This window comes from Halichoerus grypus, chromosome 9, assembly GCF_964656455.1.
Source record: "Halichoerus grypus chromosome 9, mHalGry1.hap1.1, whole genome shotgun sequence".
In the NCBI taxonomy this organism is placed as follows: domain Eukaryota; kingdom Metazoa; phylum Chordata; class Mammalia; order Carnivora; family Phocidae; genus Halichoerus; species Halichoerus grypus.
In genome coordinates, this window is record NC_135720.1 from 117,796,991 (window position 1) to 117,817,774 (window position 20,784).

At 49.8% G+C, this 20,784-nt stretch overlaps 1 protein-coding gene across 1 annotated transcript; it reads right to left on the bottom strand.

Annotated features, from left to right (window-relative positions):
* Window positions 1–16,677: 16,677 nt before the first annotated feature.
* Window positions 16,678–20,333, bottom strand: LOC118523053 (patr class I histocompatibility antigen, A-2 alpha chain-like). Its single transcript, XM_036072466.2, has 7 exons — window positions 20,190–20,333; window positions 19,662–19,931; window positions 19,184–19,459; window positions 18,313–18,588; window positions 18,084–18,197; window positions 17,610–17,644; window positions 16,678–17,212 (listed from the first exon to the last, which is right to left on the bottom strand). The coding sequence occupies exons 1-4, from the start codon at window positions 20,254–20,256 to the stop codon at window positions 18,377–18,379; spliced, it is 825 nt and encodes a 274-aa protein (XP_035928359.1). The 5' UTR covers window positions 20,257–20,333; the 3' UTR covers window positions 16,678–17,212; window positions 17,610–17,644; window positions 18,084–18,197; window positions 18,313–18,376.
* Between the last annotated feature and the right edge of the window lie 451 nt (window positions 20,334–20,784).

The window sequence follows — 20,784 nt, forward strand, 5'->3', positions numbered from 1 at the left end:
GAAACTGGACTATTTCCAGTTTCAAAATCCTAGAGGATCAAAATCCTAGAGGAGAACACAGGCAGCAGCCTCTTCGACCTCAGCTGCAGCAACTTCTTCCTAGAAACATCGCCAAAGGCAAGGGAAGCAAAGGCAAAAATGAACTATTGGGACTTCATCAAGATAAAAAGCTTTTGCACAGCAAAAGAAATAGTCAACAAAACCAAAAGACAACCGACGGAATAGGAGAAAATATTTGCAAATGATGTATCAGATAAAGGGCTAGTATCCAAAATCTATAAAGAACTTATCAAACTCAACGCCCAAAGAACAAATGATCCAATCAAGAAATGGGCAGAAGACATGAACAGACATTTTCCCAAAGAAGGCATCCAAATGGCCAACAGACACATGAAACAGTGCTCAACATTGCTTGGCATCAGGGAAATCCAAATCAAAACCTCAATGAGATACCACCTCACACCAGTCAGAATAGCTACAATTAACAAGTCAGGAAATGACAGATGTTGGTGGGGATGTGGAGAAAGGGGAACCCTCCTACACTGTTGGTGGGAATGCAAGCCACTGCAGCCACTCTGGAAAACAGTATGGAGGTTCTTCAAAAAGTTGAAAATAGAGCTACCATACGATCCAGCAATTGCACTACTGGGTATTTACCCCAAAGATACAAATGTAGGGATCCGAAGGGGTACATGCACCTCGATGTTTATAGCAGCAATATCCACAATAGCCAAACTCTGGAAAGAGCCAAGATGTCCATCGACAGATGAATGGATAAAGAAGATGTGGTATATATATACAATGAGATATTATGCAGCCATCAAAAGGAATGAAATCTCGCCATTTGCAACGACGTGGATGGAACTGGAGGGTATTAATGCTGAGCGAAATAAGTCATTTAGAGAAAGACATGTATCATATGATCTCACTGATATGAGGAATTCTTAATCTTAGGAATAAACTGAGGCTTGCTAGAGTGGTGGGGGTGGGAGGGATGGGGTGCCTGGGTGATAGACATTGGGGAGGGTATGTGCTGTGGTGAGCGCTGTGAATTGTGTAAGACTGTTGAATCACAGACCTGTATCTCTGAAACAAATAATACATTATATGTTAAAAAAAAAAGAAGAAGAAGAAGAAGATAGCAAGAAGGGAAGAATGAAGGGGGGGAATCGGAGGGGGAGACGAACCATGAGAGACTATGGACTCTGAGAAACAAACTGAGGGTTCTAGAGGGGAGGGGGGTGGGGGGATGGGTTAACCTGGTGATGGGTATTAAAGAGGGCAAGTTCTGCACGGAGCACTGGGTGTTATACGCAAACAACGAATCATGGAACACTACATCAAAAACTAATGATGTAATGTATGGTGATTAACATAACATAATAAAAAAAAAAGAAAAAAAAAGAATACAGCAGTTTACTTTTTTGTAATGCCTCTGTCCCTGCAAAATGAACAAAGCTTTCAGAATTTCTAAAAGAAAGGAAGCTAGTTTCACTGGAGCCAAGTAAGGACAGCTGCTGGGGACACACAATCCTCACAAAAAAGAGAGTGCCCTGGGGGGAAAGAACATTTGGGGCAGGGTTATACATGTTTTTACATAAAGAGTTACAAACGATCATGATGAAAGACATTCCAGAAAGTTACAAAGTTTAACTATGCTTTTAGTATGTGCAAGGTTGCAGACATCCAAGGTGTGGGAACAGAACTTAGGAAGATTTTTACCCTTTCCTTTTTCAGGTTTTTATTTGAATTCCAGTTAGTTAACATACAGTGTAATATTAATTTCAAGTGTGCGTATAGTGATTCAGTGCTCATCACAAGTGCCCTCCTCAATCCCCATCACCTATTTAACTCATCCCCCCACCTACCTCCCCTCTGGTGACCGTCAGTTTCTTCTCTCTACTGAAGAATGTTTCTTTTAGGTTATTGACTAACGAATCAGATGCACAATGTGTGCTCGGGCAGAAATAGAGCCCTTGCTTTGAAGTTCGCTTAAGTCATTCTGACCTTGGCAAACATTAAAGTATAGTTTCCCTGGGAGTCTATGAGCAGGGCCCATGACTATGAAAAGTTGAAAATTTCCTTTATAAGTCTAAAGTCAGTAATAGCGTAAGCCACGAAAGCTCTGTCCCAAATTTAGACAAGACAGCATACGATTCCCTCCCTCCTAAGACCTGGCATCTTCCTCCTTCTGCGGCACTGGGTGGCCTTTTGCTCTATGAGATGCTGCAAACCACACACAGGAATGCGGGTCCTCCTGGCAATAGCAAAAGGCCCTTTCCTTGTGCTGCTCACAGAAGCGCACTGAAACCACGCTCCAGAGCGTTCCTGAGGTTGGAACTAGCAGAAAATGTAAAGCTGGTTTTTCAGAGAACTGCTTCTTCCCAGTGAGCTATTGTTTCTTTGCAGACCCCACTCACACATACACCAGCTGTCCTTGCAGAAGCCTGGGCTCCAGGTCCATTGATAGGCTCCAGCCTATGGACAAGTCTTGCATTCCTCATGGGGATAAGGAGCCCAAGACCCCATCTCATTTATACCTGCTCTCGGAGCTCAGAGCCCCTTCTCCTTGTCCGAAGAGCATTCCGGGAGATCAGGGGCTACGTTTTGCCTCCTCCTGAGGTTGTCTCCACCCCACAGTGAACACCAGATGCACGTTACACATGTTTGTTCAATGTGCATGTTCGATATGTTGGGCGGGAAGCTCGCTGGGCATGAGCGACAGGAGGATGGACCTTAGATGTCTGATGCCTTGACAGAGAGCCCCCACAGGGGAGCACCTCCTTCCAGCTATCTGGCAGTCAGTTTGTGGTTACAACATCCCCCAGCAGAGAAAGTCAAGTGTGTTGTGCCTGCAGAATGCGGGGGCTTGTCCTTATCGACCTGTGCCTCTAGAACAGAACCAATGTTGTGGTTTTCGACCCCTGCAGGCATTTCGATGCATCTTGGGAAAGGACATGGTTGTTGGCTAATTATTATACATTCCAGGCCTGTCACTCCAATGCTGCGACCCCAGGTTTCACCCAAAAGAAAACATTGGTATAAGCCCACACCTCGGAGTTACCGGGGCCTTAGCGTCTGTTGACGCCCTCCCCTCCCCTGGAGCGACTTTAATAAAACCTTGCTCTGCTTTACTCTCCTTTCCTGTCCTGTGATTCTGCTGTTGGCAGCAAAAAGAACCGAGGCTTCTTTCCTTTTCCAGGTAACTCTCCCCAACACACCTTTCCTCATGAATAGTCATAAGTGAGCTCAGTATTTCTTCTCATCTCAGGTTGACCTGTGACGGGAGGACGATGTGGTGAGGAGTGTGGAAAGGACTAGAGATGGCAGAGGGGTCGTTCAGGAGGGAGAGGGCGGACGTAGGCCACGAGTGCGGCACCCCTGCCGAGGCCTCCTGACCCGCCCCTGCATGCACTCTCCTCCGGTCCCATCTCCTCTCCACACGGCGCCCCAGCGGCCTCCTCCACATGGACTCCCACCCTCACTCTGTGTTTCCCACGCCAGGCCACCTGCTCCCCTCCCTCCCACCTGTTTCCCTCCAGCCACGAGAGGAAGCAGTGGTCCAGCCGCAGCCCCGTACCAGCCACGGTTCTGAGCACGTCACAGGGGTCAGCTCATCCCTGCAGCATCGGCCACGGGTCAGGGGAGGAGGCTGAGGCGTCCATGGATAAGGAGTGTGTTTGGTCCCGCAGCTCAGGGGGTGGTGGAGAACATTCTGGAATCCGGATGGTCCGGGCCCAGGCCTGCCCGCTTCAGCTCCACGCTGCCGCCGCTGCCGGCCACTTCCCTGCACCCAGTCCATCCTGAGAACCGGCCCCACTGTCCCGTAGCTAGGACTTCTCCCCAGCTGCTGGCCTCCATCCACCATCCCTCCTCTGTCAGCTCCTGTCCGTCCTGGGGGCTCGGGTCACATGGCCCCTGCTCAGGAAGGATGTCCTGAGCTGCTCCCAGGATGGGGTCCTTGCTCTAGATTCCAGATGCCTGTCTCCTCAGGCCGAAGGTTGCATATATAAACACACCAAGCCTGTTTTACCTGCTCGCGGCTGCATCCCCACTGCCTGGCGGATAGCAGGCCCCAAATGCAGATCATCAGAGTCAGTAAATTACTCAGCCTCATCAGAAAGGCCTCCCGGAGAACCTCACACTTCGGTGATGCTGGGCTGGATTAATCACATCAACCTTTGTACTGAAAACAGCCATCTTGTGTTTGCTTTTAGCCTGATGCAATAACCTTGCTCACGACAAGAGTTCAGATGTTTGAAGGGTGCTGTGTGAAGACTTGTACTTATTGATTGACTCTAAGGGGTCAGAAACGGGTCTTTTCCCTAGAAGCTTCAGGGAGACAGAATGGGGCATCATCAGAAGGTTTGTGTGTTTGGGGTTTAGTTTTTTTTCTTTTCATTTTCCAATCAGACTTCTCACAGGAGTGACCCTCCTTCTCAGGTGGCGAGTCCTCCAGCACTGGGAGATCCCACTCCGTGGGGCTGATGCTGCACAGGGAACTGGGGTGTCAGGAGGGACCCACCGCATGCCCTCTGACCCCCGTTCCTCCCTGGAGTTGCTGCAGGAGATGGGGCGCTGGGGCGGGGGTCACAGGCTTGGGCTCCACCAGCTGTGTCATCGGGCACTTCTGGTCGCCTTCCTCACACGGGACAGTTACGCTGTGAGAGGAATAGCGGGCTGACGTCACAGAGTCAAACATGGCTGAAACTCCCTCTCACATGGGAATTCCTGTTTGTTCCTTATTTTGTTTTCATGTCTCTTTGCCTTATGAGAGCCTAAGTCAATTCTCTCCTTCTCCCATTTCCCATTCTTTTTTTTTTTTTTTTTAAGATTTTAGTTATTTTGAGAGAGAAAGAGAGAGAGAGCATGTGCAAGCCGGGGACGGGCAGAAGGTGAGAGAGAATCTCAAGCAGACTCGGCGCCCAAGGCAGGGCTAGATCCTAGGACCTAAGCAGAAAACAAAAGTCAGGTGCTCAATGGACTGAGCCATCCAGGTGCCTCACTCATTTCCCATTTCTGATTGCACCATATTGTGTAGCAGCACAGGAAAGAATTTTAAAATGGAGAAAAACAAACCCTCCCCTGCAATCCCTCTACCTAACGGTGTCCTAGGTTAATTGGACACTTAGGTAGTCAGGGCCAGGGTCTGCAACAAGAAAACAGGGAGCAGGACAGCTAAGACAGAACCGCCCTAGCATCCTGTTCTACAGCTTAGACAAGACCATGATAGCATCCTGTCTAACAGCCTCTACAGCAGTGATTTTTGCAAAACATCCTGAAACAAAACAATTAATCATAAAATACTGGTCACTGGGGCGCCTGGGTGGCTCAGTCGTTAAGCGTCTGCCTTCGGCTCAGGTCATGATCCCAGGGTCCTGGGATCAAGCCCCGCATCGAGCCCTGCATCGGGCTTCCTGCTCAGCGGGAAGCCCGCTTCTCCCTCTCCCACTCCCCCTGCTTGTGTTCCCTCTCGTGCTGTGTATCTCTCTGTCAAATAAATAAATAAAATCTTGGGGAAAAAATAAACTATTGGTCACTATCACAAGTTGGGGCAGTTAGTCTCCAGATGTCAGCCCAAAAGACCAGCAACATGTGAACAATAACCCGATAGGTAGACAGGTGCATGATCAAAACCCTGATTGGCACACCCTAGCAGCCGATCAGGATGTTTAAGATAGTTCCTCGAAAGAGCTTATAGAAACCCCTAGATTTAAACGCCAAAACAGCAACACTCTGGGGTCCCCTCCCACTCCGGGAGCTTTATACTATCACTCAATGAACTTTGCTTTGCTGCCCACCACTCTTCGTCTGCTCTTCCTCTTCATTCTTCACAGAGGCGTGACCAAGAACCACAGACACTAAGCGAACAAAAATCCTGTAACAACAGAATAGTAGCATTTTCTCTGCTGCATTGCGGTGTGAGCCGGGATGCAAGGATGGCTCTGGCTCTAACTGGAACCATCGAGAGAAGAGTGCACGAAGGCCCAGTGGCCCCTGAGCCCCTGCCCCACCCCAGCTCCATGTGCTAGAACATTAAAGGTGCTGGTGCTCCGGAGGGCTGCCGGGGAACCCGAAGTGCGGGTGTACTGGGGTGAGAGACGACGAATACACATGTTTCTTCTCCTTTCTCCAGCCCACTGAGCAGTATTAATTGTTGCCTCCCCTCTGCTCTGCTGCTGTCTGCTCAGCTGCTATGTGTGGCTATGTGATGAGTTCCAGCCAGTCCTGCCTGCGCTTCTCTCTGCAAACATCCAGACCAGGAGAATTCATCCTGAACAGGCACAGGGTGAGGATGGAAGGGAGGAGGGGGGAGGACAAGCCTGGCTTTTGCCTGTGACCCTCCCCCTGCTGCAGCAGGAGCGCTTAGCCTGGGAGAGAGGGGAGAAACCCGCCACCAGCCCTTCCCTCCACTGGGAGCTGCTGGGGACTGAGATGTTCATGACCTCTGCCCACACGGGCGCAGCCCTGCAGCCGAGCGAGCGCTGGCCCCCGAGGCCCGCGAACAAGGCCTGGGCTTCCTGAGTGCACAGACGGAGAAGCCCAGCTCTGCCGCGCTCGGCTCCTGGGGTCAGACGGAGATGCGCTGCTGCCTGAGTCCGCAGCCTCCCACGCGCGGGGACGCGAGCAGGAGAAGCCCCAGCAGGGCAGCGACTGTGTTCCTCCCGCCGCGGGCGTGTTCTTCCTGGTTCTAGACGTCTCCGCCGACACAGCGTCCGTCCGCTCCCTGAACGCTTGCCTCTGACCCGTCCCGGCTGTCCCCCTGGTCCTCTGCAGGTTTCTGTCACGTCAGACATTCCGTCAGTCAGCGACTCCTGCAGGCAAAGCGCGTGCAGATAAGGAGAGCGTTAACTACATTTGACCGTCAGTACAATAATACGGTGTATAAATAAGGTTATATATATATAACATGTATATACATCATATATATACACATATATAATGCAATGTATAAATAAAGGTTATATATATAAAAGTTATAGCCTTTCTGTGTTCTAACTAAACCGTGTGTTATAAAACTGCTTCCAAATGATGTAAGTTGTAGTACCTTTTACTTCTTAAGGCATTATACAAATGTCTCAGTTAGTTGTTAAGATTCAAAACTGTTTTGTGATTCTTTTTGTATAGTTGTCATTAGGACAGTGACAGGCCAGTGTGAACAAGGGAGCCCCATAAAAAGTTTTCAGTGGGTTCATCATTCAATTGTCTTTTATGTATGTGAACTAAATTGTTCATGATCCTAGATCTCCTCTCACTTTAACAACTGCATTTAGAATATCCCCCCTGTAATGTTGTCTGAAATTCTTATGTTTAATGTCTCTGTAGTTCACTCAGTCCAAAAAATCATTTATTATAATGTATTTGATCCATGTGATTGATTTTATTATTAAATCCATATAGTTTTGTAAATAATCAGGGTTAATTAAATTAAAACTGAAAACTTCTTTATGTGTTTATTTTATTTAAATTATAATCCAATCACATAATTTATTAAATAATCTAATTGTTTTTCTCTCTTGATATAGGCATTTTTCTATAAAATGCTATGTCATGGGGCAAGTGGGTGGCTCAGTAGGTTAAGCCGCCACTCTTGATTTTGGCTCAGGTCATGATCTCAGGGTTCTGGGATTGAGCCGCATATCATGCTCCAGGCTCAGCAGGAGTCTGCTTTAGCTTTCTCTCTCCCTCTCCCTCTCTGCCGCTCCCTGGCTTGTGCACACCCGGGAGTGCTCTCTCTCTGAAATAAATAAATCTTTAAAATAGAATAGAATAAAATAAAATGCTATGTCATATTAATTTTTGAAAAAAATATCATCTGCCTTTTCCTCTTTGATTCCTGTATTACTTGTGTATGCTATTTAATTCTTCTTTTCTCAAATTAATCCAGATTCTGTAATGAGTAATACACCACTCTGTTAAAGCTAAAGACAGTATTGGCATCTCTGTTCATAGACAAGTCATTAAAGCCGACTCTGGAAAAAAGTTTATTTCCCAAACATTTTTCTACTCTGATTGCACGATTACTTATAAAGTGACTCTGACAGGTGTGACATCATGTTCAGCTGCTTTTGCCACCTTAGCGCTGTGGGAAGGCCAGACCTGCCCAGTGTCATGCTTTCCATTCAAATATTCAGATACAGCATTGAATCTTCTCAGATGTTTATTTATTTCTATTTTTAATTTTTTTTTACCACTGACTCGTGTAAGGTAGATGCCATCATTATACATTTTATTTAACAATTCCCATTCCCAATATTAGAGTTTGCTATGTCAATTCACTTAAAGTAAAATGCAACTCAAGTTGTGATAGGATTATTTTTTAAAATATTTAAATTTTGAGTATAGTTGACACAATGTTCCATTAGTTTCAGGTGTACAAGGTAATGATGTGACAAGTGCGCACATCATGCTCTGTTCATCACAGGTGTAGCTCCCATCTGCCCAGTGCAGCCCCATTACAGTATTATCCACTGTGTTCCTCGTGCTGTGACTGGTATTCCCGTCACTTACTCATTTGGGAACCGGAAGCCTGTGTCCCCACTGCCCCTCCCCCATGTTCCCAGCCCCCACCCCCGCCCCTCTGACAACCGGCTCAGATGATCATTTACTGGATGCGTAATACCTGTGAACAAGATAAACCTGTGGATACAAAATGTACTGAAGTAAATATTTAAAGTGATTTATCTGAGTTAACATTTTGCTGTATCAGCCTGAAATCACTGACTACAGTGACTCCCGCAGGACCAAATGAGAACATCCAGAAATTCCTCTAGCACTTTGTCTGAGACCCGGAACTTTGTGGCAACACGGGCACGGTCTGTCCCACCATGTAACGGTTTCCCAGCTTCTTTGAGCCCCGATGACGACACCCGATGCAGTGAATTCCTCACATCAACAGAACCCTCATGCTTACAAGTCTTAAATCGAGCATTTAAGTAAGTGATTAGAACACATTCTCGTGACATACGTGAAAAGACATGGATACGGATTTATTGCCAGACTGATAACTTTTTTTCCCCAAGATTTTATTTATTTATTTGACAGAGAGAGACAGTGAGAGAGGGAACACAAGCAGGGGGAGTGGGAGAGGGAGAAGCAGGCCTCCCCGAGGAGCAGCGAGCCCGACACGGGGCTCGATCCCAGGACCCTGGGATCATGACCTGAGCCGAAGGCAGACGCTTAATGACTGAGCCACCCAGGCGCCCCACCAGACTGGTAACTTTTCCCACAGGTGTCTCACTCTGTTAGATGCAGGGCGGCCGCCAGCAGAAGCAGGGACAGAGCCCGCGGGGACAGGCGCGGCTCCCAGTCTGGTCACAGCCTCGGTCACCGCGTACGACGCTCCGCTTCACGGCTCAGAGGACAGTGCGACCTTCTGATGACACCGTTTCCATGTTCGCTGCTCCTATCACCCCGTCAGTATTAGTATAGAAAGTTCTACCGTTCCCAAGACGTTCCCGTGTGAAGCTCACTTACAATGTTCTTCAACTGTTCTTCTTGATGTGGCTAACGACTTCCGGTGCATTCTGAGCGCTGACACCATGTGCTCAGCACGCTGAGCTCTCACACAGCTTTGCGGCGTGGTCTGCATGGCATGTTCACACGGCTAGTGAGAGCACGACACCAGTGAGTCTGGACAAGGTAGAAGGGATTTTTTTTTAATTGTAGAAATGCCAAATAGTGTTTCCTTTGCAGTAAATCATACACAATCTCTGCATTCTATGGGTGCACCATGGGGTGGGATTGGAATATGACTTTCACAGGGGGCAGGGGACAGGGCGGGTAGTTGTATAATTGTCTTCCCATTGTGTTATGTTGTGTGCCCTGTCTCTCCTGTCACACAATGCACGTGTGTGCACACACACACGCACACACAGACATACCCATGCGTTCCCCACATGTGCATCACTAGGTTCTCACTCAGTAAATCCTGGAGCCGCCTCTGAATCCCCTGCTTCCTCCCTCAGGACAGTGCTCTCTGCAGCATTTCCCCTCAGCGGGGTCTGGTAGGAGCCGCTCCAGGAGTCCCTGCATTTCCTGCCTTGGGCTTCTGCTCCTGTAGGAGGGTCCCCAGAGCAGGCATGCATGGGATCCAGAAAGTACCAGAATTTCTGGAGAGTGGGTCTCTTTCTGGTGGGACACAAATTCTCAGGTCCCTCTCCCTCATGATCCGAAATTTTTTAAAAGATGAAATGGGAGTAGCTCAGACCCCAGTTGAATTTGCAAATGTGAAGGGAGTGTGTTACGTTCATGTGTGTGTCTGTCTGCGGAGGGGTTCACCATCCTGTAGAAATGTGTATGGGTATTTGTGTGTGGCGGCTTGTGTATACGTGTGTGAGTGAGCATGTACAAGCATGTCTGGGTGTTTGTATATGTGTGTGTGTGTGTGTGTGTGTGTGTGTGTGTGTGCGCACGGGCTGCTCTGAGGATTCCTCATCCTTGCCTCCAGCCGGGCCAGTTCATGCTTGCCCCACCCCCACCCCGTGGGTTATAAGGGACAGAGCAGCTCTCCGTCAGCAGCAGGTGAGAGAGGCTCGGGGTGATGAGTGATGGGGACAACTGGCATCTTCATAGTAGGAAGAAGAAAACAGAAGCTACATTGGTGGGACTCTCTTCCTCCCCAGGGTTCTGCCTGATAAAAGTGTCAGACACTGTTTTAAGGATGTACATGAATTGAATCATTTAAAGTTTCATAATAACCATATGAGATGGGGAAAACTATCACCCCCAACTTATAGTCAAGGAAACCAAGGTCACTCAGAGGTTAAGTGACTCAATTGGCTGAGCCATGATTCTAATAAAACAATCAGGTGCTGCGCCCAAGTGCCCACCATTTCTTTCTTTTTTTTTTTCTAAAGATTTTATTTATTTATTTAACAGAGAGATAGAAAGAGAGCACAAGTAGGCAGAGTAGCAGGCAGAGGGAGAGGGAGAAGCAGGCTCTCCGCCCAGCAGGGAGCCTGATGTGGGGCTCGATCCCAGGACCCTGGGATCATGACCCGAGCCGAAGGCAGATGCTTAACCGACCGAGCCACCCAGGCGCCCCCACCATTTCTTTTGACTCCTGTATACTGTTCACCCGCCTCATTAAGGGTCACCTCCTTCTGTGGCTCTGGCAGCTTCTCCTTCTCCAGCAGTGAGTCTTGTCAGGAGTAGGCATTCCTCACTGTCCCTCTAGGGGAGTCCATGGGGTCTGAAGTGACAGGAGAGCTGCATGTACATTGGCTGATGGAGTGTGTTTGCTGGAGGTGGCAGGAAGGGAGGTCACATCTAGGCTGTAGGGAATCAGTGGTGTCTGCATCTGGGGTGTGAGGTGGGCTGTCCAGAATTTGGAAAAGGGGGAGACCAGCAGTGGGTGGGCAGAATTCATTCCTCGCCGTTTTATTCAGTCTGCAAGCACATCCTGTGTGGGCCTGAGAGACACTGGGGTGACCACTCATGTCCTTCCAATCCCTGCTGTCCCTGACTCCTCTTCTTCCAACTGACTTCCTGGTGACGCCTGTTCTCCAAGGTGAGAGGTGAGGCGAAGTCTAGCCTCACCCTTACTCAGGGCACTTCCTCCCACCCTGCCTATAGCTCCCTCCTCGGGCCTTCCAGTTGGAGTGAGAGGAAAGGAAGTAGGATGGTAAGACTTGACATTCATGTTGTAAAGGGAAAGCAGGATTTCTGTCTTCACAATTTCATGTCAGCACATGGTCACTCAGATTAAAAACAGATTCATTCACCAGCCTCCCCTGAAGTTTCCTTCTCTGTGTGACTACATTGCGGCCATTATGGTCCCGGGGAATGAGGTAGTAGGTGTTGCCCTTAAAGGAGGGAAGCTTCCTCTTTTTCTGCTCTCCCTGCCCTGCTCATGGACCACGGACATGGTCTTAGGTGCCCTGGGTCATGCTAATAAGGGAACTTCCCAGGGCATCGGCACCAGCGTGCCCGGACAGCCCTGTGGTGCAGAGCGACCCTACAGCCCCGAACGGCTCGCCTCACACGTGGGACACACACACACACAAGCTGCTGTCCCGCTTACAGCACTGTTAGCTGGGTTTCTGCTGCGCACCCTGAACTAATGCATGTGGAGAGGAGAGGACTTCCAGGACGGGTGGCCATGGTGGTCTGTTCTGGAGATGAGCAGAGAGGTAGATACACAGGGGGCAGCACCGTGGGCTCCCTGGACACTCTCTGTGTTGGAGGAAGGGAGAGCTGGGCCCCAGGGGCAGCACAGAGAGACTGGAGACTGTTCTCTCATCTTTGTAGCCACGGGGGTGCCTGGAGGCATGTGGGGGCTCACCAGCGGTTATATTTGGGGACCTGTGTCTCTTCCCTTCCCGTCCTTTTCCCAGAATTCCTCTGTTCACTGCAGCCAGGATGAGAATCCCTGCTGGTGATTCCTCTTCCTCCTCCTGTCTGAAGGTGGTGGCTGTGGAGGTCGAGATCTGGAGAAGAATCAATCCCCTCAGATGGAGAAGGAACGCAGGGTCACTTGTCATGGGGTTCCATCAGAAATCTGCTCTTAGATTTCTGTACGTCCAAGGCTGCCTTGGATGGCGCACCTTGAGACAGTTGACTCCAGGTCCCTCGCATCTTGTCTCCTGGTGATCCCAAATACTCACTGCATGACTTCACCCTATTCTATGTGTCACCAGCAAGTCACTATGTCCAGCTTCTGTTCCCAAAGTGGGTATTACACAAGGGCATGAATACTGGAGGATGGGAACACTGGAGCCACCTTGGAGTCTGCCTACAACAGGGGTGACTTTGGGAACCACCTGAATGCGTGGCCTTTCGCAGGCCTGTGGCTAGAAATGCAGAGACCAGACTGAATGAAGGGTTCAAGTCCAAGGGTGTTGGTCACTCCCCAGGAATCCAGATCAGAGTCGGGATGTCACACATTGTTGCAGGTGGACAGGGAGGCTCCACCAGTCAGGTGAGCACAAGCCAGACTCTGACCCAGGATGTGGTGACACGGAAACTGGGACAGCGCTGCCTGCACTTGGCACAGGTGGCATGAGTGGCCGTCGTGTCATCCAGCTGCCAAGAGCGGCAGCGACGGCAGTCCTGGCCTCAGGGTGCGGTGATGTGAACAGTGGGATCTGTGCCCAGCACCGGGGGCAGTGATTCCTATTTGGGCCTTGACCTAGGGTGGGATGGTGGATTCTGTTCCTGGCTCTGCAGCCTCGGGCCTGTTCTGTGGCTTTCCTTGAAATAAAATGAGGCCCAGTACTCTCTATCTATAGTATATATTTTCCTATTCATGTAATTTATATATTTCATATATTTTAAAATATGCTTTAATATTTATATTATTCATACTTTATATTTTTATATTATGTATTTATAATTTATATTATAAGATACATGTTTCTCTATAAATATATGTAGTTTCAATTAAAACAACTTGGAATCTGTTGTTCAAAACAAGGAACAAGAAATCCATGAGGGAATACTTTCAGAGAGCAGGGATTCAGAAATTTTTTCTAGTTTTATTGAGAAATAATTGACATAAAACATTGTAGGTTTAAGTGTACAACCTGTTGATACATTTATATACTGCAAATTGATTACCACCATAGCCTTGGCTAACACCTGCATCATGATACATAGTTCCTTTTGTGTGTGTGTGTGTGTGTGTGTGTGTGTGTGTGACCATTTAAGATCAACTCTTAGCAATGAGAGTTTTTATGTTGAGCTGATAATCACTTCCTAAATCTTTCATCTGGTTTTACCCCACGGGAGAGAAAATATGTTTCTTTCTCCCAGCATGTCTTGCATTTTTCTTCCTACAAAAAAACTATTTATTTATTTTTTAAGATTTTTTATTTTTTGACACAGAGACAGGGAGAGAGGGAACATAAGCAGGGGGAGTGGGAGAGGGAGAAGCAGGCTTCTCGCCGAGCAGGGAGCCCGATGCAGGGCTTGATCCCAGGACCCTGGGATCATGACCTGAGCTGAAGGCAGACACTTAACGACTGAGCCACCCAAGCACCCCACAAAAAAACTATTTAAATGTGTCTGTAAGACCCTGTCCCACAATGAGGGCTCTCATCAATGGCTTCAGTGCTTCCCTATCTGTGGAATCCCATGATGGCTTGTGGCTTTGTTACCAAATACTCAGGCCTCTCCCCAGACCCACCAGCTTAGAATGTTGGGCGTGAGCCCAGGAATCACTTACTTAATAATCCCTACAGGAGAGGCTGATGCACGGCCATGTGGGGATCCTGCTTCATGTGCTTGCTACTCAATGTGGGATCTGAAGACCAGCAGCATCAGCACCAACCTTGTTATCAACCCAGAATCTCATACTCTACTCCAGACTGTCTAGATGTTCATAGTCCAGGAATTTTCTGTGCACACTGAAGGGTGGGCCTCCCTGGTCTTTGTGTTTTCTAGGTGCAGAACCAAACTATGCAGTACACTCTGGGTGTGTGCTCTGATCAGCTTGCTTAGCCTTGAGGAGTCCAGGGTTTGGTCCTGTTCCTTTCTCTTCTGTGGCCCTCACCCCCTTAGGGACCTCATCTCTTCATCTCTAGTAAAGGCTTTAAACCTGGTTTATATGGCATGACCTCCCACATCTATTTCTCCAACCCAGATGTTTCTCTTACCCTGAACTCTATATCCACCTGCCAACCTCACCTGTGTTTCTTTTTTTAAGATTTATTTATTTATTTTAGAGAGGGTGGAGGGGCAGATGGAGATGGAGAGAGAGAATCCTAAGTGATTCCCTGTTGAGCAGTGGGGTGGGGGTGGGGTGTCTGATGCAGGGCTTGATGCGATGACTCCAAGATCATGAGCCAAAATCAAGAGTCGGATGCTTAACCAACTGAGCCACCCAGGTGCTCCTCACTTGTATTTCTAGTAGACATCTCAGATTAATCATTTCCTAAATTGGATGCTTGTGATGCTGCTTACTCAAATATGCTACTTCCAGACACTTCCCCATTTCCACTGAAGGCACTCACATTTCTGCTTGCAGTCTGAAATGTTGGATGCCCTCCCTGATTCCTCATTCTCTCTCCCTAGAATTAATCCATTAGGAAATGCTGCAAAGTCCATCTTTAAATATATCCAGAACCCAATCACTTCCTACTATCTTCCTTCCTCAACCCCAGATGTACAGCCCACATCCCCCTCCTGGGACACTGCACTGGTTTCCTACAGATTCTCTACTGGTCACTCACCCTGCACTGCTTGATTCTGCACAGCTACAAACAGATGCTTCTAAGGAGAGGTGGTACCGGGTGGATCGTCTGTTTAAAACCGTCTTGTAACTCCACATGTCACTCAGAGAAAACTCAAACTGTTCTAATATCCTAAGGCTTGGACATCTGATGTCATTTCAGCTGCTCTCTGCTCCAGCCCCAGTGGCCTCCTCGCCCTTCCGTGAACACAGGACACGCTCCTGTCCTAGTGCGTGTGCACTGGGGTTTCCCTGCCTGGAAAGAGCTCCCCCCAGACCTCCTCTTATGCAATTCCTTCATGACCTTCAAACCTCTCCAAGGCACCTCGGTGAGGCTCCCTGTGATTGCTGTAGTGAAGTAGCCATCATCCCCTCCCAGCATAGGTACCTCTCTGGACCACTTTCCACAGGTACTCCCCAACCTCTAACACACACACTTCCCTTGGTTACTAGCATACAGTCTGCCCCTCACTCCAGAACATATGCCCCACAAGGTAGGCAAATTTTGCCTGTTTTTCACTTGAGGTGTCGTAGATGCTAAAATACTGTTCCTGTATCTGACAATTACCAGTTGAATGAATGATCTGCATAGAGCACCTCTCTCTTCTAGATGAGCTTCAGGCTACAGCTGTTCGTGGCAGCTACCACTTTTCTCCCCATTGCTGGTCTCCCTGCTCCACCCCCATTGCCTCTATTCCACACCATCCCTCCTGCACAGCACAGGAAACAATTAACAGTTCTCCATTCAGAAAAGTTGTACGTAGGCTTATGGGTCATATTTTCCAGACAAATGTGAATTCAAATTACACACTGCTTTATAACTCTACGAATTAGGATTGGAACCAGAACGAGGATCACTAGATCTAAGGTCAGGGGGGCAGGTAAGTGAGCAGAGAAGACAAACTGATATTTAATACGGATGAGAAACGATCAGATCCTGTCTCTAACTCCAGAATCTGCTTTTTAAAAAAGATGGGGGAAGGATGGAAAGAATGATCCAGAACAGCTGTAGAAGGAGAAGAGATGGGTCTGAAAAAATTCATCTTGCGCTACCACAGGAATCCTGTGTGCAGGGGCTCACTGGGCCTTGTGGGAACAAGGAGAGGCTATAGGACCCCTGTGGTGGTCACAGACTGGGGGACACCAGAGGAACATGAGACCAGAACTCATACACAAGAATAAGCATAGGCCTAATTCTCTATATAAACCACCCGAAAGTTGGGGGCTGAGGGCCTGATCCAAGCTGGAGCCTAGGCTGACCTGGTTAAGGAAGCTCTTGATGCCCATGGTCCTAGAGACAGGTGATGTCTGAGTCCCTGTGATCACAGGTCCTGGTGGAACAAGTTTCCACTGAAGGGACCAGGGAATAGCAAAGATGACTCAGCTGAGGAGTGACTATGTTAAAGCCCACAGTGCACTGAGTACTAACCCGGCACAGTTCTGACCACAGTTGGCTACTCACAGCCTCTCCTGCCCCACCTACAACAGACAGCACAGCAATCAGACAGCTTCTGGAAGGTTCTCCGCTTCCATTTATTTCCCATCTCAACTTTAGGAGTCTTCTCCTTTACTACCTTTATTACCACCTTAGTCCTATATGACAAGAATAGAAAACAAATTCATATCCAGATTTTCAGTAGAGAAGTAAAATATTACTTCTCAGTCAAACATGAAGTAAAGACAGGGATGGAGATGACCCAGTCCCATCTCTGCTGGAACAGGAAAGCAGATCAGGGAAGAGAGCACAGGTCAGTTTGGGGAGAGGTAATGATGGGTAGGGGTGGGCCAGTTTCCCCACCTGCTCACATTATGCTAATAGGAACACAGACACATTCAGACACCATTAGCAGATAGAGACGTCCTGGGCTCTTGATGTAAAAAAAAAAGCGGGAGTGTGGGGCACCTGGGTTAAGCGTCTGTCTTTGGCTCAGGTCATGATCTCAGGGTCCTGGGATCAAGCCACGCGTCAGGCTCCCTGCTCAGCGGGAAGCCTGCTTCTTCCTCTCCCTCTACTGCTCCCTTTGCTAGTACTCTCTCACTCTGTCGAATAAATAGATAAAAAAAAAAAGTGGGAGTGTGAACAAATCTTGCATCACTCAGTCCCCCACAAGGCAACTGGTTCACGCTGTGAAAGAAAATAATCATGAACAAATTCAGGTCAATCATGTAAATGTTGACATCTCCACAGCCCACTAAATGCTATACTGTCCCATTCAAACAATCCTCATAACCCAGGCCCTCCAGGGTCTCACATTTAGGAGCCATGAAAGACACATCAGAGCGCAGGGCACTGTCATCACCTAGGGGAGAACAAACAGGACATGGTCAGAGCCCACCGGAGAGGAGACTAGAGGAGGAGCTATGGGGTGGGTGAGCTCCCCATGGGGTCCTGTCTACACTATCCCAGGGTCTCAGGGATCACTCCCTCCATACTTACTTTCAGTCTGCTGTGAGTAGCTCCCTCCTTTAACACTGTGGGAAGAAAACATCATGTCAGAGGCCAGGGAGAAGGCTGGTCATGGTATCCAGAGGAATACCCTAGACCTGTACCAAAATCAAGTTTCCAGAACTGTTAACTGAAGACTCATGGCTGTATCAGAAAAACACGAAGAAAGGATGTAGGGGCACTGGACCAACTGTCTTCTGGAGGTCTGTCTACATCAGGGAATTGCCCCTGACCTTCAACTGCTGGGGATCAGGTCCCCAACAACAAAATATAAAGGTAAAAAATTTGTCCTTCATTTGCACAAGTCTACTAAAGAGTTAATGTTAGCAACTGGCTCCAGAGTGGGCAAGCACAGGTATGTGGATGGTACTTCTCATTAACAAGGCAGGACAAACGTCTACCTGGGGCTTGAAACCTCTCAGTGGGATGAGAAAACTCAAATTCCCCTCCCACTCCCTTCCCTACCTTAGTGTTTCTTCCTCCACATCAAAGCTCCCACCACCACAGCTCCAGTGACCACAAGGAGAACCAGGCCAGCAATGGTGCCCATGATGGGGATGGTGGGCTCAGGTGGCAGCTCTAGGAAGGGGGAAGGTGAGGGGCTCAGACCTCAGGCTTGAGTCATAACCTCGCAGATGTTTTGCAGAAGAGCTACTTTCTCTGCAAAGAGGCTCCACCCCAAACCCCTCCTTACCCCATCTCAAGGTGATGGGCTCGGGCAGCCCCTCATGCTGCACATGGCACGTGTATCTCTGCTCCTATCCAGGAGGCACCACCACAGCCGCCCACTTCTGGAAGGTCCCATCTCCTGCAGGCCTGGTCTCCACAAGTTCTATGTCTTGGGTCAGGTCCTCCCCATCATGCTGCCACGTTAGGGTGATCTCCGCAGGGTAGAAGCCCAGGGCCCAGCACCTCAGGGTGACATCATGGTCAGAGATGGGGTGGCGGGTCACGTGTGTGTTGGGGGGTTCTGAGGAAGAAGAATCAGAAAGTCCACACTTTGGGTTACCTTCATGGGTCACTATAAGCAGCACTCGTGAACATCCTGAGGATGGAAAGGACAAATGGTTTAGAAGGGAAAAGCACAAAACCCTGACAACAGCCTAGACTCAGGGATCTGGAATAATGTTTTAGAAGCAGTGAGAGATCCCAGGACAGGAGAGTGCAGGTCTAGAGTGGGGAACACACTAATGGTCCTGACTGCGGTGGAGTGTCAGTGACTCAGAAAACCGGGAGTCAGATCTCCAAGGATGTTCTCAGATGGAGAACAAGGCCTTGAGAGGGAAAGTCATGGTTTACAAGGTGATTGCCAGGATGGAGGGACCGCTGATGGATTATTTCAGGGATGGTCTCCACCTGCCTCTGGGGAGAGACTGGATTGTCCTTTAGCGAGAAGCGGCCCTCCGGGTGAGGCCCTCTCTAGTAGGAACAGGAACACCCGGGCGGATCTCCGTCTCCCCACCCGTGGGAGGGGCGGTGTTCTGACACGGAGTCCATTTTCCCTTCCTGGTGGGAAGCCAGCCCCAGCGGAGGGGAGATCGGGGAGGCCCCGCGGCCCCTGGTACCTGTGCGCTGCAGCGTCTCCTTCCCGTTCTCCAGGTACCTGCCGAGCCACTCCACGCAGGTGCCCTCCAGGTAGTTCCTGTGCTGCTCTGCCTCACCGGCCGCCTCCCACTTGCGCCGGGTGATCTGCGCCGCCGTGTCCGCCGCGGTCCAGGAGCGCAGGTCCTCGTTCAGGGCGATGTAATCCGCGCCGTCGTAGGCATCACGAAGGTACCCGCGCAGGAAGCGCCCATCAGGCCCCACGTCGCAGCCGTACATTCTCTGGAAGGTATGAGACCCTGGCCCCGGCCCACCACGACCTATCGTCATTAAAGCCTAAACTGAAAACCAAACCGAGTAGACTCCCCAAGGGTTCTTCCCCGTTCGGGGGACGGCGGTGTCCCGCAGCCTCGGGGTGTCGCTGGGACACGGAGACTTGGGGCGACCCTGGCCGGCCGTGGGGATGGGGATCGTGATCTGTCCCCTGCCCGCGTCGCTCACCGGCCTCGCTCTGGTTGTAGTAGCCGCGCACTTCGTTCAGATTCCCTCGGAGAATCTGTGTGCACGTCCTGGACTCCCGCGTCTCCCGGTCCCAGTACTCCGGCCCCTCCTGCTCCACCCACCGCGCCCGCCGCTCCATCCTCGGACTCGCCGCGTTGCTGTCGAACCGCGCGAACTGCACGTCGTCCACGTAGCCGACTTCCACGTACCGGGGCTCCCCGCGGCCGGGCCGGGACACGACAGTGACCAAATACCTCAGGGAGTGGGAGCCTGCGGGCGCGGAGGGGCTGAGACCCCGCGCGACCCTCCTCCCGCGCGGGGCCGGGGCCCAGGGGGAGGCGGCCGGGAGGGCAGGGGGTGAGGGGTTCGTGCGACGGAAAAGGGGCAGTGGGTCGGAGAAGAGTCGGGACCAAGGTGTGGGTGGGGCGGAGGTGAGGGCTCCGAGTGCCAGGCGGCGGAGCGGAGCAGCGCTTGGGTCCGGCAGCCCCCTCCCGCCTCCCACGCTGAGGCGGTTTCTCCCGCTCTCACCCGCCCAGGTCTCGGTCATGGCCAGGGCCCCGGACAGCAGCAGCAGGAGGAGGGTTGGGGGACGCATGGCTGGCAACTACCTGTTCCGGAGAGAAGCTGAGTCACCCCGCGGCCGGTGAAAACACCCGGAACGCTGATTGGCTTCTCTGGAACCCCGACACGCAATGGGAGTGCGAACTGGGGTCGCATTATGAGGATCCAGGCAGGAGGACCTGACAGAGGTTGTGAGAGGGAGAAGTGAAACCAGGGGAGATGCGGACTCCCTAACCCTGGGCTTTCCCGCCCAAGACACCGCCCTCGCGCGGGGACGCTGAGAGACGGGCCCAGGGATTTGTGACTTTGTCCTAACCCCTCTTTTCCTGCACTGAGTGGTATCAATATTTACCATACTAGGAATAAAAGAGGTTTTAAAATTTTTTCATGAGCTCATTTGAATGATATTATTAAACCATTGCATGTTAACAAAAAATTGTTTTGTGAAAAATAACTATTTCCCAAAATAAACAGGGTAGTGAGAATATTGATCTTTGTACATATTGCATCGTTGGAAGTCTCTCACATTAGAAGACTGCTGGATGTTCACATTTGCTTTCTT

Excerpts from the sequence above, each read along its gene's own strand:
- LOC118523053 (XM_036072466.2), bottom strand. The coding sequence starts at position 20,256 with ATGCGTCCCCCAACCCTCCTCCTGCTGCTGCTGTCCGGGGCCCTGGCC. Across the intron at positions 19,460-19,661 it reads CTACAACCAGAGCGAGGCCG|GGTCTCATACCTTCCAGAGA; the intron begins GTGAGCGACGCG and ends GGCCGGGGCCAG. Across the intron at positions 18,589-19,183 it reads GGAGACGCTGCAGCGCACAG|AACCCCCCAACACACACGTG; the intron begins GTACCAGGGGCC and ends CTTCTTCCTCAG.